The sequence below is a fragment of the Macaca thibetana genome, chromosome 4 (genome assembly GCF_024542745.1).
Source record: "Macaca thibetana thibetana isolate TM-01 chromosome 4, ASM2454274v1, whole genome shotgun sequence".
Lineage (NCBI taxonomy): Eukaryota > Metazoa > Chordata > Mammalia > Primates > Cercopithecidae > Macaca > Macaca thibetana.
The window spans coordinates 42494332-42508268 of record NC_065581.1 but is presented as its reverse complement, the minus strand read 5'-3'; the positions used below and the strand labels follow the sequence as shown (position 1 = coordinate 42508268).

The 13937-nt window shown below is 55.0% G+C and overlaps 2 protein-coding genes across 10 annotated transcripts in view; both read right to left on the bottom strand.

The window, feature by feature from the left end:
* TOMM6 (translocase of outer mitochondrial membrane 6) overlaps positions 1-13937 on the bottom strand; it is a 657333-nt gene that overhangs the window by 176973 nt on the left and 466423 nt on the right. The gene's annotated exons all lie outside the window — the stretch shown is intronic.
* FOXP4 (forkhead box P4) overlaps positions 7628-13937 on the bottom strand; it is a 54401-nt gene continuing 48091 nt past the window's right edge. For all 6 annotated transcript variants that reach the window (XM_050789457.1, XM_050789452.1, XM_050789456.1 and 3 more), the window contains 4 exons: positions 13288-13409; positions 11014-11080; positions 10319-10488; positions 7628-9483 (listed from right to left, as the gene is read on the bottom strand). In XM_050789457.1, coding sequence (XP_050645414.1) covers positions 9336-9483; positions 10319-10488; positions 11014-11080; positions 13288-13409 — 507 coding nt within the window. In that variant the 3' untranslated portion in view covers positions 7628-9335. The remainder of the gene's footprint in view (positions 9484-10318; positions 10489-11013; positions 11081-13287; positions 13410-13937) is intronic.

Below are 13937 nucleotides of genomic sequence, written 5' to 3'. Positions count from 1 at the left end.
TTCCTCTATCTGCCTAGTAATATCCTCTGTGTTGCTTTTTGTCTGCATGAGAATAACTTGAACCCTAACCCAGGCAGCGTAGGTTGTAGACAGAGCAAGACTCTGTCTCAATTAAAAAAAAAAAAAAAAAAAAGGAGCAAGGGAAAAGGCAGGATGGGCTCAGATTGTATACCTCCTTATGAGTGCATATATGAGCCGGCCCTTCTCCATCAGACTCAGCAGTTCCCCCTGGTTCTCATGTCTTCTTCCTTGTTATCTCCCTGAGGACTCAGGAACAGGGGTGGGGACCCCTTCTGGGAAGGGCAGTCTAGAAACAGTCATGGGACTCACAGCTGGCAGTGGGAAGTCAAAAGCAGATGGGAATCCCATCTCCAAGCAGAGTCCTAGGTCTGGGCCTGATGACACTGCAGGGGGATGGTGGGGCGGTTCAGGGACTCCTCAATAGTTAAGACAAAGGCGGCTCTGGGCTGGGCACGGTGGCTCACACCTGTAATCCCAGCACTTTGGGAGGCCGAGGTCAGATCGAGACCATCCTGATTAACATGGTGAAACTCCGTCTCTACTAAAAATACAGCAACAAAATTAGCCGAGCATGGTGGCGGGCACCTATAGTCCCAGCTACTCAGGAGACTGAGGCGGGAGAATGGCGTGAACCCAGGAGGCGGAGCTTCCAGTGAGCTGAGATCCCTGCACTCCAACCTGGGCGACAGAGCAAGACTCTGTCTCAAAAAAAAAAAAAAAAAAAAAAAAAAAAAAGAGAGAGAGAGAGAAAGAAAGGTGGCTCTGGCAGATGGGCCACAGTGTGGAGCACCTGTGTGAACAGGAGGCAAGGGAGGTGGCAGGGAAGACAGGGCTGGCCTGCCTGTTAGACCTGCTAAGGCCTTCACCCCGGGAGCCTTCTCACCTCCCTGCACTCCTCCCCTGTTGCACTCTCCACCCCCACCCAACCACTATGCCATTCACACAAGTTTCTCTCCTACTTCTTCTGTGGAATTCCTTCTTCATACTTCTCTTGCTTCCTGCTTTGCAAAGAATTCTCAGCTCCCATTGGCTGTCCCTGGATGCTCTCTCCCACAACCTACTCTGGTCCTCGGCTGTCACACCTTTGCCACGACCCACCCCCAGCTTCCTGACTTTGCTTCTGCATTGGAGAATCACCCCAAACTGACCTGTGTATCTTTCCCTACCCCAGAACACACCTAGTCAATCCACAAACCTTTATTGAGCATCTATTCTACACCCAGCCTGGGGCTGGGTGTTACAGGGAATATGGAAAGCAATGACTAGGCACAGGCCCTATCCTGAGGGGCTAACAGAGCAGCTGGAAAAAGAACACTGATATGTTGGCTGGGTGCGGTGGCTCACACATGTAATCCTAGCACTTTGGGAGGTCGAGGCGGGCGGATCACTTGAGGTCAGCAGTTGAAAACTGTCTGGCCAACATGGCCAAACCTCATCTCTACTAAAATATATATATATTTTTTAATTAGTCAGATGTGGTGGTGGGCACCTGTAATCCCAGCTACTGGGGAGGCTGAGGCAGGAGAATCGCCTGGCCGACAGAGCAAGACTTGTCAAAAAAGAAAGAAAGAGAGAGAGAGGGAGGGAAGGAGGGAGGGAGGGAGGGAGGGAAGGGAAGGAAGGAAGGAAGGAAGGAGGGAAGGAAGGAAGGAAGGAAGGAAGGAAGGAAGGAAGGAAGGAAGGAAGGAAGGAAGGAAAAATAACACTGATAGGTAAAGAAGTAAAATAAATCAAGATAAGGTCCCACGCAAAAGAACATGCTCGACTCCGTAAGCTGTAAGCACCTTCCTTTGTGGCCACATCTCCCGCCCCACGAACAGATGTGAGCCCAGATGTGCTTTGCCAATTTCCATCTGTCCAGCCCTGGGCACGGGAGCCACCTGATGTCCTGCCACCCCTGCAAACCCCTCCAACATTTTATCTTTTCCCTTGCTTGTCTTGAGCCCACAGAGGCTGAAAGGATAAGAATTCTTCCTGTGGCATGGACCCCAAGCCTTGGAGCCTTTCTTTTCTTTCTTTTCTTTCTTTTCTCCTTCCTTCCTTCCTTCCTTCCTTCCTTCCTTCCTTCCTTCCTTCCTTCCTTCCTTCCTTCCCTCCCTCCCTCCCTCCCTCCCTCCCTCCCTCCTTCCTTCCTTCCTTCCTTCCTTCCTTTTCTTCCTTTCCTTCCTTTCCTTCCTTCTTCCCCCTTTAATTGTTTATTTATTTGGAGGCGGGGTCTTACTCTGTTGCCCAGGCTGGAGTGTGCAGTGGCACGATCTCAGCTCACTGGAGCCTCTACCTCCTGGGTTCAAGCAATTCTCCCACCTCAACCTCCCGTGTAGCTGGGATTACAGGGGCGCACCACTACACCCGGCTAATTTTTGCATTTTTGGTAGAGACGGGGTTTCACCATGTTAGCCAGGGCGATCTCGAACTCCCGACCTCAGGTGATCTGCCTGCCTTGGCCTCCCAAAGTGCTGGGATTACAGGCAAGAGCCACTGCATTCTTTTTTTAAGTGAAATATTCCAGCCACAAAAAGGTACAGAGAACAGATTTAACCTCTGTGTTCCCACCACCTCGCTCCAATACTAACCATTACCAACAGACTTGAAGCCCCTTGAATACTGCTCCCCATTGCATCCCCCTCCCCAGAGTGACAGCCACCGTCTTGAATTTATTTATCATTCCTACAAATTATTTAAATGTTTGGCACATGTATGTGTGCCCATACATGATATATAGAATTATTACACATTTTCAAACATTATACAAATGAAAATGGTCTCTATGTGTCTTTCTTCAACTTACTTTTCTTTTTGCTCAAATTTGCCCTGCTGATGGGAGCTCTTTATTTACTCTCTCTGCAGTATAATATTCCATTGTCAAATGTGCCACACTTGATTTCCCTCTCTCCTGTGAATAGACATTTAGGAAGACCCTGTTGAGCTGGTTCCTGACCTCCTTCTCTCAGGTAGCCAATAGCCCCTCTTTTACTCTGTGGTTACGCAGAAAGCCTCCCGACACTATTTTCCAAAGCAACCCCCACCCTACTTAGGCCTTCATCATCTGTCACCTGGACAATCCCAAGAGTCACCTAATTGGCTCCTGTCACCCTATATGGTTCCACTTGGCCTGTTCCCCAAATCTCAGGTCAATCCCGTTACTCCTCTGCTCTAAATGCCCCTGTGGGCACAGCTCCCCCAAGCCCCAGCTTGGTCCCCAGTTTGACCTGCGGGGCCCTCCCCTGTCTGGTGCCTGTCTTTTCAGTATCACCTCCCAGTAACCCAGTCTCCCTGTCCGGCCTTCCTGGCTGTCCCCAGGTGTCCTGCCCAGTCCACCTGTGTGTTTTCAGCTATCCCCTGCCTTGCAAAGCTTTCCTGCTAAGTCGAATCTGTACAGCTCTGCTCTGCGCACCTCTGAAGTTCACAGCACGTAGTGTGGGCACCACTCACTGGCCCCTGCCACGCCTGTGAAGTACCCATGTAAGTCCGAGACAGTCCCTCTGTGGATGGAAACTCCCCAGTGGCATCAACAGCAGCGGCAGCATCACCGCTTACTGGCGTCAGCAGGTGTCGGCATGCTTATGCCACCAAGACGGGTAATTCTCCCCTTAACCTTCTGAGTGGTCAGGGAGTCTTAGGGCCACTTTATAAGGAAACCACACCCCAATTCACCTGCCCGAAGCCCAGGGTCAATCAGTTGGTAATGGCAGGGATGGGGCCGGGTTTCTAAGACCCTGTTGGCCTCCCTGCCTCGGCCTCTGTGTCTGCTGCCTCCGTTTAATTTTTTGTTTACTGCCACATTAACCTTCCCTAAGCTCCATCTCAGTTCCCCTGCAGGCCTAGAATGTTCTCTCTTCTCCCCTCTTTCTACCCACATTTCCCCTCCTCAGCTCCAGAACTCTTCCAGGGAGTCTTCCAGGATACACTGGTTCCCAGTGAGCACCTGGGTCCCCCTGAGCCCCTATGGTGACTGGCACCCAGGACTCCATTTCATTAACAGCCATTATGCATTGACGGCATATTATGCACCAGACATCTTTTTATATATCATTAACCTTCTCAACAAGCCAGTGATGTAGAGATTATTATCCCACCCTATTCTACAAATGAGAACTCTGAGGCCCAGAGAGGTCCAGTGGCTTTCCCAAGGCCACAGAGCTGGCGAGCAGCAGAGGCAGGATTTGAACCCTTGTGTTTACTCCCTCACAGCACATGACACTCGGATGATCTCCTTCTGTTTCTCGGCCAGAGAAGCAGCTCTCAGAGGACAGAGACCCGTCCTGTGCTTCTCTGGTAACGGCCCACCTCTACCCCCTGCACCTGGCCCACTCCTGGAGCCCAAGCATGGTGGCCTTGTATAGACAGGCCTGCATTCCAGGTCCCAGAGCAGGAGAGGGCCTGGTGGGAGGGCCAGGGCCCGAAGCCCAGAGTGCCAGCTTGGTTACCCAGCCCGCCGCTGCACTGTCCCTGTTAATTCAGCCAGTCTTCTGAAGGTTGCCAGCCCCACGCCCTGTCCCTGGCCCCTCCTGGCTAGGACAGAGGGCCTTTCAGCCTGGGCTGCCGCCATGATCACCTTCTCGGGAGGGGCTGTTTTTCTAAACTTTTGATCCTGAGGCGGATGCAGACTGCAGTGAGCTGTTGGGGGTTCTGTGTGGTGAGATGTCCCGCCCTGGGGGTCCATGGCTGGTCACCTAGAGATGACTGCAGATGGAGGGGACCTCTGGTGTCAGCATATTGGGTAGTAGCATGTGCATGTTTGTGTGAAGGTGTGTGCTGTGCGTCACAGACAAGGGGATCTTTGTCTGCACTGCTCTGCCTCACCATCCCATCAGAAGGGCCCCTGTCTGATTATTTTTATAGGGTATTTCAGACTTCTTTCTCTGCTTCACTCTGTCCTCCAGCGACTGTTCCAAGATCAATTTACCTAATTCTGCTTAGAGAAGAATGGCAGCTGGGGAACTCAGAAGCCAGGGCCTAATTCCCGGCTCCGAGGCGCTTGGAGCCTCATTTCCCCACTCAGAGCCTCCAGAGAAGCAGGGAGGCAGCAAACACCAAAGTAAATCGTGTTACTAGAAAGCTGGGGCAAACCACAAGGTCTCCCTCTTCTCTTTCCCCACCGTCAGCCACAGGTTCCTTTTTTTTTTTTTTTTTTTTAACCCGGATTGTTCATCTGCAAAGATTCTTTATTCTTAATGCTTTATCTGCTCATCTCTTTGACTCTGCCTCAGTTTCTTCATCTGTAAAATGGGGATAATAGTATCTAACTCAGAGTCATTGTGGGGATGAAATGAAATATAAAACTTATAGGATAGTGCCTGGCACATAATGAGGGCTCATTAAATGTTAATAATTATTACTATTAAAAACAGGTACTGAGCCCTCTGCTGTGCGGGCGGCTGGCGTTCTCAGGAAGTTGTGCGGTGGGAGACAAGCAAGTTTGTCCAGAGGAGCTGGTCTGCTTTGTTTAAAGCGCCCTCTGCTGACCATCGGCAAGAAGGCCTTGGGCAAGGTGGCGAGTTCACGGTGCAGGAGCCAAGTGCTGAGTGCCAAGGGGAAGGGGGACTTCTGCTGGATACAGAGCCCAGAGCACTACTTATCCCACTCCCAAAATGTCCGGCTTGGAGTATTTCTCTTTTTTTTCCCAGCCTGAAAATGGGTTCCAGAGATAGCTTCCCCAACAGGGCTCAGCAGTGCTAAGACCAGGACAAGCTGCCAGCCGCAGCTAACCACAGCCTGCTCCCTGGCTGTGAGTTAACAGTAGGAAGGAGAGAAACTACACACCCAGCACGCAGGGCTTCCTGACGGCAAAGCGTGATGGGGGTGGGGGGTGGACGTGTTGGTTCTTACTTCGAATGAGGTAATAATGGTGGGGAGACTGCCCCATGTAGAATGTCAGATCAGGAAGAAAACAAATTATTGGGTCTATAAGCCCAATGCACTCAGAAAGTGGTGGTTCATAACAGCTCGTTTCTTATATTGCAAGGTCCTCTCCTGTACCAGTGTCCAAAATAGATCATCACCCCACCTGCAAATGCACTAACCATTCACTATATCCCTGTGAGAGGAATAAAAAGAGGACTCCAGTTGAAGCAGGAGAAACTAAAGTTAGACTGCAGGAAGGACGGTCCTGAGAATAAAGCTAGGTGCAGTCTTGTCCCTCCAGAGTCTGGCATAGGAAGAATGCCCCCGGGGCTGTCCACAGAACTGACCCTCTTCTTCAAGGGGGTAGAGTAAGGGGGCTGGGAGACTGGCAGCCAACACCTAAGGATTCTCTGGGGCATTCTGGTAGGTCCCAGCTGGGAGGGGAAGGGGAAGAGGGAAGCGGCCACAGCAAAAGACAGGCCTGAGAGTAGACAGAGGTCAGCAAACACTCACCGTGCAGGTCCTCCTCCTGACATTTGGCTGGAGAGTTCCAGCAGTTTGATTTGTGGGAAGGGTGATTGACTCCAGTTCAGCTTTCTCAACACCCTCCCCTCCCTGATCCCCAAATACACTCTTTCTTCAGCCTTGTCCCTAGGGACAGGCCTGGGGCTCCTTTCTGCCCTCAAGGAGGGAGTGTCCAGAAGGTGGCATTAGACCAGTGAGGGCTGGGCGCGGCGGCTCACGCCTGTAATCCCAGCAGTTTGGGAGGCCAACACTGGCGGATCACCTGAGGTTGGGAGTTCAAGATCAGCCTGACCAACATGGAGAAACCCCATCTCTACTAAAAATACAAAAAAATTAGCCCGGCGTGGTGGTGCATGCCTGTAATCCCAGCTACTTGGGAGGCTGAGGCAGGAGAATCACCTGAACTGAGGCAGCAAAGGTTGCAGTGAGCCGAGATCGCATCATTGCACTCCAGCCTGGGCAACAAGAGCAAAACTCCATCTTAAAAAAAATAAAAAATAAAAAAGACCAATGAGACGGCCGAGGCCCTGCGGATGTGCAGAGTGGTCTGAGGTGGTGGGAGGGGCTCTGTGTTAAGGAGGGGTAGCAGGTGGGGAACCAGAACTTAACATGGGATGAGAGGCGCAGGCTGGTGTGCTGGGGCTGGGGGAGGTGTCAGGGCCCATCTTTGGCTTAACAGCTTGGCCCTTGGCCTCTTTCCTTGCAGTCTATCCAGGGTCCCCTTTGTATAGGTTGCATGATCCCGTTTCCGCCATGAGCCCTCTATGACTATGATGACTGTGGTCACCGCAGTGTGCCACGTGTGTGTGCATGCACACTAATGGTCCTGCTTCAGGGTGCCACTGCCACACCTGGGCACGACTACACACACACACCTATCCAGGCAGCCCCCTCAAAGATGTGGACAATGGGCCTGGAAGGACACCTGGGCATGGGGGTGGACGACTCCAGAGCTGGTGACACAGGTAAAGGAATCCTGCGGCAGTGGTCCTCTCCATCCCTGCAGCAATTCAGCTGCCTTGCTTCAACACTCTGGCAAGAACTTGGATTTCAAACTAGTGAAAGAACTAGGGCAAAGGATTGGGACTCCCCCGTATGGCTACTCATTCCGTTCACTCACAGAAACCATCACCACAGCGACCCTCACGTTGCTGCTGCTCTGCCCAGGCTCCCCCAGCAGAGCGATCTTTCAGCTTTAATGTTCCTCCCCTCCCGCATCTTGGCGACACACACAGGGCCCGGTGAATAGAGGATGTTTAATATTTCTGTGCTGGTCAAACGGAACACAGGTGGGGAATACATGGGGAGGGGGCAGAGGGCCCCCTGCCTCTCAGGAGGGGTGGCTTGTGAGGGGTGTATGTGGGGGATTCTTGGGAAATATCCAAGGAGTCTTCTCAGTAAAGGGGCCAGGCCAGGGGTGTTATGAGCATCCGATACGCCCAGTCCTTGGCCTTGAGTTGGGGTCCCCCATAGGGGGTCTGTGGAGAGTCTCACTTTTTTCCAGCTCTTTTGCTGGAATCCACACTCCCAGCACAACGAGTGACTTGGTCCTAGAGAGGGGTCTGGAGAGCCCCCAGGAAGCAGCCCAGGGTCGGGGAGGAGGGCTCCCGTGCCCACTCCCGAGAGGGTGAGAACCCGCTTCCTCCCCTCCTTTCTCCTTCCCCCGGGCTGGGCAGGAGCAGAGGGGAGGGGAGCAGGGGCCTGCCTCCACTGAGCCCCAGGGTCCTCGGGGTGGATGGAGGAGGGGTGGAGAGAGAGGGTCTTGGCCACCAACAGACACTGTAAACTTTGGTTTAAAACAATAACTTAAGTGGAGGGAGGGCTTCCAGCCTGGGGCCGAGGTGGGAGACTGGGAGGGCAGGTGCTGGGGAGGCGACAAAGGAAAAAGCCAACAAAAAGTTTTGGTTTTTGCTTCCGGCATAAGAAAGGTCTTTGGTCATCCGTTTAACTGGGGCAGGTGGAGGGGCGGGGGTGGGAGGCGGGCAGGGCAGGGGAGCTGAGGGCGACTGCAGAGGAAGGGGAGCTGAGGGAGGGTGAGAGGACTGCAGAGAGGCCCGCAGGCTGGATGTGGGTGTGGAGCCGGGGTCCAGCCTGGCCTTCTCCTGGGCTCCCGGCCCAGGCCCCGCCTCTGGCCTCAGGGGGAGCTTGGCTCCACCTGCAGAAGCACACCTGGCACAGACCTCTGTGGGTGAGGCGGTACCAGGCCTCTTCCTATGGGGGCGGCTGGAGGAGCCCCCAGCAAACAGGGGTGGGGGTGGGGGTGGAGGCCTGGCTCAGCCTGGTTCTGTCTCAGGTTGGGGGCGGGGCTGGAGCCAGGTGGGCCTGCTCGCACGGACCCCCACAGGGCTCACACAGTCCCACCCCAGCAGCAGAGGGGGCTGCTTCTTCTGGGGATGGTCTGGAACTTCAGTTCCTCCACCCAGGCCACGGCAGGGTGGGAGCTGGGGGTGGAGAGTTCTTTCTTCACAGTACGGAAAAGAAGGTGGAAGGGAGCACGAGTTAGGAGAGTGGGGGCCTCTGGCCAGAAAACATGGCCAGAGCCAGGTGCCAGGGGGCCCTGGGTTTGACAGGGGTGGCTAAGCCCCGCCTGCGGGTCTCCATGGTGCTGAGGGGCCCTGTGGGGAGAGCTGGTGGGGGAGGAGGGCCCTGCTGCTGCTGGTGGTTGGGGGGAGGCGGTTTCAGATGTGGGGAGGGTCTGAGGAGGGGTCTGAACCCTCCGTGTCCTCTGCTGGTCCCAGACCAGGGGCTGTGTCCCTGGGGGTGGGGACCGTCCCTGCCCCCACGTGTTTTTGTCAGGTCACACTGGGAGCTGCTGGCCCGGGCCTCCCCCATCTGAGTCCTGGACTTGCCTTGAGGCTCGGGAGGGGCTGTGGAGTGAGGGGAGATGGGGCCTGGATTCTGGAAGGGAGGGGTCTCACCCCAGCCCTGTCGGTCCCTACAGGCCCTTAGGACAGTTCTTCTCCCGGCAGCTCCTCCTCCAGGTCTCTGTCTTCTGGAGGCCCCGAGGCGCTGGGGTTAGGGGTACCCAGGGGAGGCCCGGGCTGCCTGTCTTCCTCCGCCTCTGCTGGCTCCTCCTTCACCTGCACCTGGTGGCTGAGGCAAAAGTATGGCATGGGCACCCGGTGGCTGTCCTCTGATCCCCTCTGCCCCCTGCCCCCCAAACGCACCCACAACTCTGGAGCACAGTGGGGTGCTGACAGCCCCCTCCCTAGGATCGCATCAGCCCTGAGGGCTGATCTCCCCTAGGGCTCTCTTCAAAGAAAAGCCGGTGCTGGGGCAGAGATTGCTCTGGGTTGGGGAGGAGAGAAGAGGGGAGCAGAGGGGAGATGAGTGAACGGAGGAAGGAGAAGAGAGAAGAGAAGAGATGCCAGGTGAGGTGGCTCACACATGTAATCCCAGCATTTTGGGAGGGCGAGGCTGGTGGATCACCTGAAATCAGGAGTTCGAGACCAGCATGGCCAGCATGGTGAAACCCCATCTCTACTAAATACGAAAAAATCAGTCGGGCGTGATGGTGCATGCCTGTAATCCCAGCTACTTGGGAGGCTGAGGCAGGAGAATCACTTGAACCCAGGAGGCAGAGATTGCAGTGAGCCAAGATCTTGCCATTGCACTATAGCCTGGGTGACAGAGCGAGACTCCATCTTAAAAAAAAAAGAGAGAGAGAGAGAAGAGGAGGAAAAATAAGAAAGGGAGAAAAGAGGGGGAAGAGAACGTGGGGAGGTGGGGAGAGGGGGTAAGAAGAACACGCAAGTGGGACATGGAAGGGCTGAGAGGGCTGATGAGGGAAGGAAGAGAGAAGCCACTTGTTCTGGGGAGAGGCGTGCTGGGGGTGGGATGGGGAACCTCACCCAGAGTGGGGGATGACGCCTCCTCCCTGGTGCTTGAGGGGCACTGGGGTGGGTGGGCGTCCGTGCTGTGTGCTCACCTGTACTGGGGTGGGGAGAGGCGAGGAGGGCTGCTGCTGCCGTTGCTGGGCAGCGGCTCCACGGGGGCACCCATGTCATCGTGGCTGAGGGGCAGGAGGCTGCTGGCGGAGCCAGGGTTCAGCATGCCAGGGCTGTTGAGGAGGGGGAAGCTGCTCTCGGCCAGGGCGGCCTGGAGGGGCACAGGGTTGGGCCTTGTCAATGGCTCCACAGGACGGGGCACACTCAGTTAGGTGCTGTGCCTTCCCCATCTGCTAGAGAGCCGCCTGCGTGTCTGCTACTGGCCCCCTGGGCGGGCAGGTCTGGGCAACCCCAAGCCCCAACTCAGCCTTTGAATGTAGCACCCCTCCCCCATGGCTGGAACTCTGACCCCCGACGTCCTATCTCCCAGCTTTCCTGGAACCTGGGCCTGGCTTATCCCCTCTCCCAGGGGACAGAGAATCCCCAGACTGACAAACCAGGAAAGGGGATGCTATGGGTGTGCCATCCTCCCAGCTGCCCGCCTTGTCTGAACCCAGCCTTGAAAGCAGAGGTGGAGGCTGGCCCCAAGTTGGGGTGGGGCAGAGAGGTGGGGTCTTGGAGGGTTTGGGTCTTCACCCTCTCCCTCCTCTGGCGAGTCCTCTGCAGGGGAGGATGAGCGTCTCTTGTATAAGAAAGCAAGGGGTAGAGGTGAGTGGGTGGGCTCTGGGCCGGTCACCTGGTAGCTGGCATTAAGTGCTCCATAGCTGAGGCCCGAGATCATGTTCTTCACCAGGGTGGGGCTCCTGGAGGACAGAGAAGGCCATCTTTGGCTCACTCATTCACTTAGCTCTTCATGCGCATCTCTTTACTCTTACTAAGTCAAGGCCTGTGCTGGGAATGGGTCCCATTCCCTATTCCCGGAGGCCACTGCGGATCAGCCACTGTCTTGGAGCTGTGTGTGTGCTTGGTCTGATTTGGTCCTCACACTGAACTGGCCCTGCAGGAGAAGCCCCTTCACAGGTGGGTGCAGGGGGCTTGGTTCAGGGACCTGTCCAGGTCTCGGAGCTGGGAAGTGGGAACTGGCATCCCCGCAATGTCTGCCTTCACAGCATGCTGCCCCCCCCACCCGTTTTCTCTCTCCGGTCTAGATTTTCCAGTGTTTGGCAAGGTCCGATCTATAGCCTCAGTAGTTACACACCTAGTCTGCCCACACTGTCTTGCCATCCTAGATTCTGGGACCTGTCAGACATATGCTCAGCCTGTCCCCACATGCTCCATACAGAAGGCTTCTCTGCACAGGAAGGTGCTTGGGAGTTGGGACAGGAGAAGCAGTGGCTGAGGGCTGTCCCTCTTCCAGTGAGGATCCCATCACAGAGCTCTCACAGGGCCTAAGGAAGCGGCCAAAGGTCACCACGCTGGTGAAAGCAGAGGTGCAAGCACAGCCAGGTCTTCTGATGTCAGTCAGTGATGAGACATGCCAACACCCAGCCTGGAGACTGGCCCCGGGCATTCACCAGGGCATGGCTTCCCTCCATTCTCCACGCTCCCACACTGCCTGGGGTGCAAAGGCTCCTGCCTGGAGAGCAGGCATCTTTGAGGGGAGCAGACACCCCACACCTCAGAGACATCCATCTAACTTGCTCTCCTCTCCTTACCCAACAGCTTTGGCCCAAGGGGCACAGCAAGCAGGTGGCTGGGGTGGGGGTGTTTGGGGTGGGGAGAAGGCCACTGCTGCTATGTGGAAGCCAAAAGGGAGGTCCTGACCCTGTCCCAGGCTCCTCAGTTTCCATTTAAACTGCCAGGTGGAGGCCAGGTGCCATAGCTCATGCCTGTAATCCCAGCATTTTGGGAGGCCGCTGCGGGCAGATCACCTGAGGTCAGGAGTTCGAGATCAGCCTGGTCAACATGGTGAAACCCCGTCTCTACCAAAAATACAAAAATTAGCTGGGTGTGCTGGTGCATGCCTGTTAATTCCAGCTTCTTGGGAGGCCGAAGCAGGAGAATCGCTTGAACCCAGGAGGTGGAGGTTACAGTGAGCTGAAATCGTGCCACTGCACTTCACCCTGGGCAACAGAGCAAGACTCCCTCTCAAAAAAATACTAGGCCAGGTGCGCTGGTGCACACCTGTAATCCTAGCACTTTAGGAGGCCAAGGCAGGTGGATTACCTGAGGTTGGGAATTCGAGACCAGCCTGACCAACGTGGTGAAACCACATTTCTACTAAACACAAAAATAATTAGCCAGGCATGGTAGTGGACACCTGTAATCCCAGCTACTTGAAAGGCTGGGGCAGGAGAATCACTTGAACCCGGGAGGTGGAGGTTCCAGTGAGCTGAGATCGCTCCGCTGCGCTCTACCCTGGGCAACAAGAGTGAAACTCCTTCTCAAAAATAAATAAATAAATAAAGTAAAATAACAAAATTAAAAAATAATAAATAAATAAATAAATAAATAGCCAGGTGGTGAAGCCGAGCACAAAAGACTAGGAGGGCAGAGACCTGGTCCTGGAACCAGCTCTGCCACAAATCTGCTCTGGGGCCTCCTGCCAGCCCCTTGCCCTCACTGGCCCTCCTCTGCCGTAAGATGAATTGGTGGGGTCCTGGGACCTCAGAGGTCTAGTCATCCTGATAAGCTGAGAAAGCGGGTGTCCTGGGAGTGGCAGCCCCTCACCCATGGCCCGTTGGCCAGCATCTGCCTATGTGTCAGCTCTAGCCAGGGCTACTTGGGGCCCCTGTCTCTCTTTGCTACCAGGCCTCCCGCTTGGCCCCTTCCCTCAGTCAGAGCGAGGACAGAAGAGGACATAAATGTCTGCCTTCTGATTATCCATCACGTCCAGATTCCAGTCCCCTGTCCCCAAGCACTAGTCTCCTCTGCTCCTTTCTCCCCACACCCCTTCCCCCAGCCAGGAAGGATCTGGTGCACATGGGTACCCTGGAGAGGCAGGGGGTGGGGGTGAGCTGGCTTCTACCCCCTGGGCAGGTACACCCCACCCAGCTCTGGATGCACGTACCCTGTCATCTTTGGCGGTCTCCGCTTCTGATACTCCCGCTCGTCCACAGTCCACACGGCACCTTTGACGTTCTCCACGCGGACGAAGCACTTGTGCAGGCTGAGGTTGTGGCGCACGGCATTCTGTGGGTGCAGTGAAGAGGAGCTCAGAGGCGGTTTGCTCGGCCAAGCACAAACAGGACAGTCCTCATCCCATCCCACCTCCCATGCAGCAGTGACCCACCTTCCCCAGCTCAGGGATGAGCAGGGGATGGGCGTGGGCTGGAAGGAGAGCCAACCAAACGGAAGGCGGGCCCCTACCCTTTCCATAGAGCCAGGGCCTCCCAGCCTCTTCACCATGGATGACCCATTTTATTAGCTGCCTCCTCTCTCCCTGCCGCATCTTGGAAAGTTCTGTCTACTAACTAAATGCCATCTAGTTAGTAATAATCTGTTTCATCATCTTTATTAATCAAAGACACATGTAATTGTTACTCAGGGCTTTGGATCAACAGCAGATCACATTCGGGCCCCAGCATCTCTGCAAGCCCAGTATGCTTTATCTCAGGTGCACGCAGAATTTCCACTAAGCTTTTAAAAGTTTAGGAAGGAACTCACAAACCCTCACTGCCACCTCCACTGACCCACAGGAGTCTGGGAGCCATGCTTTGA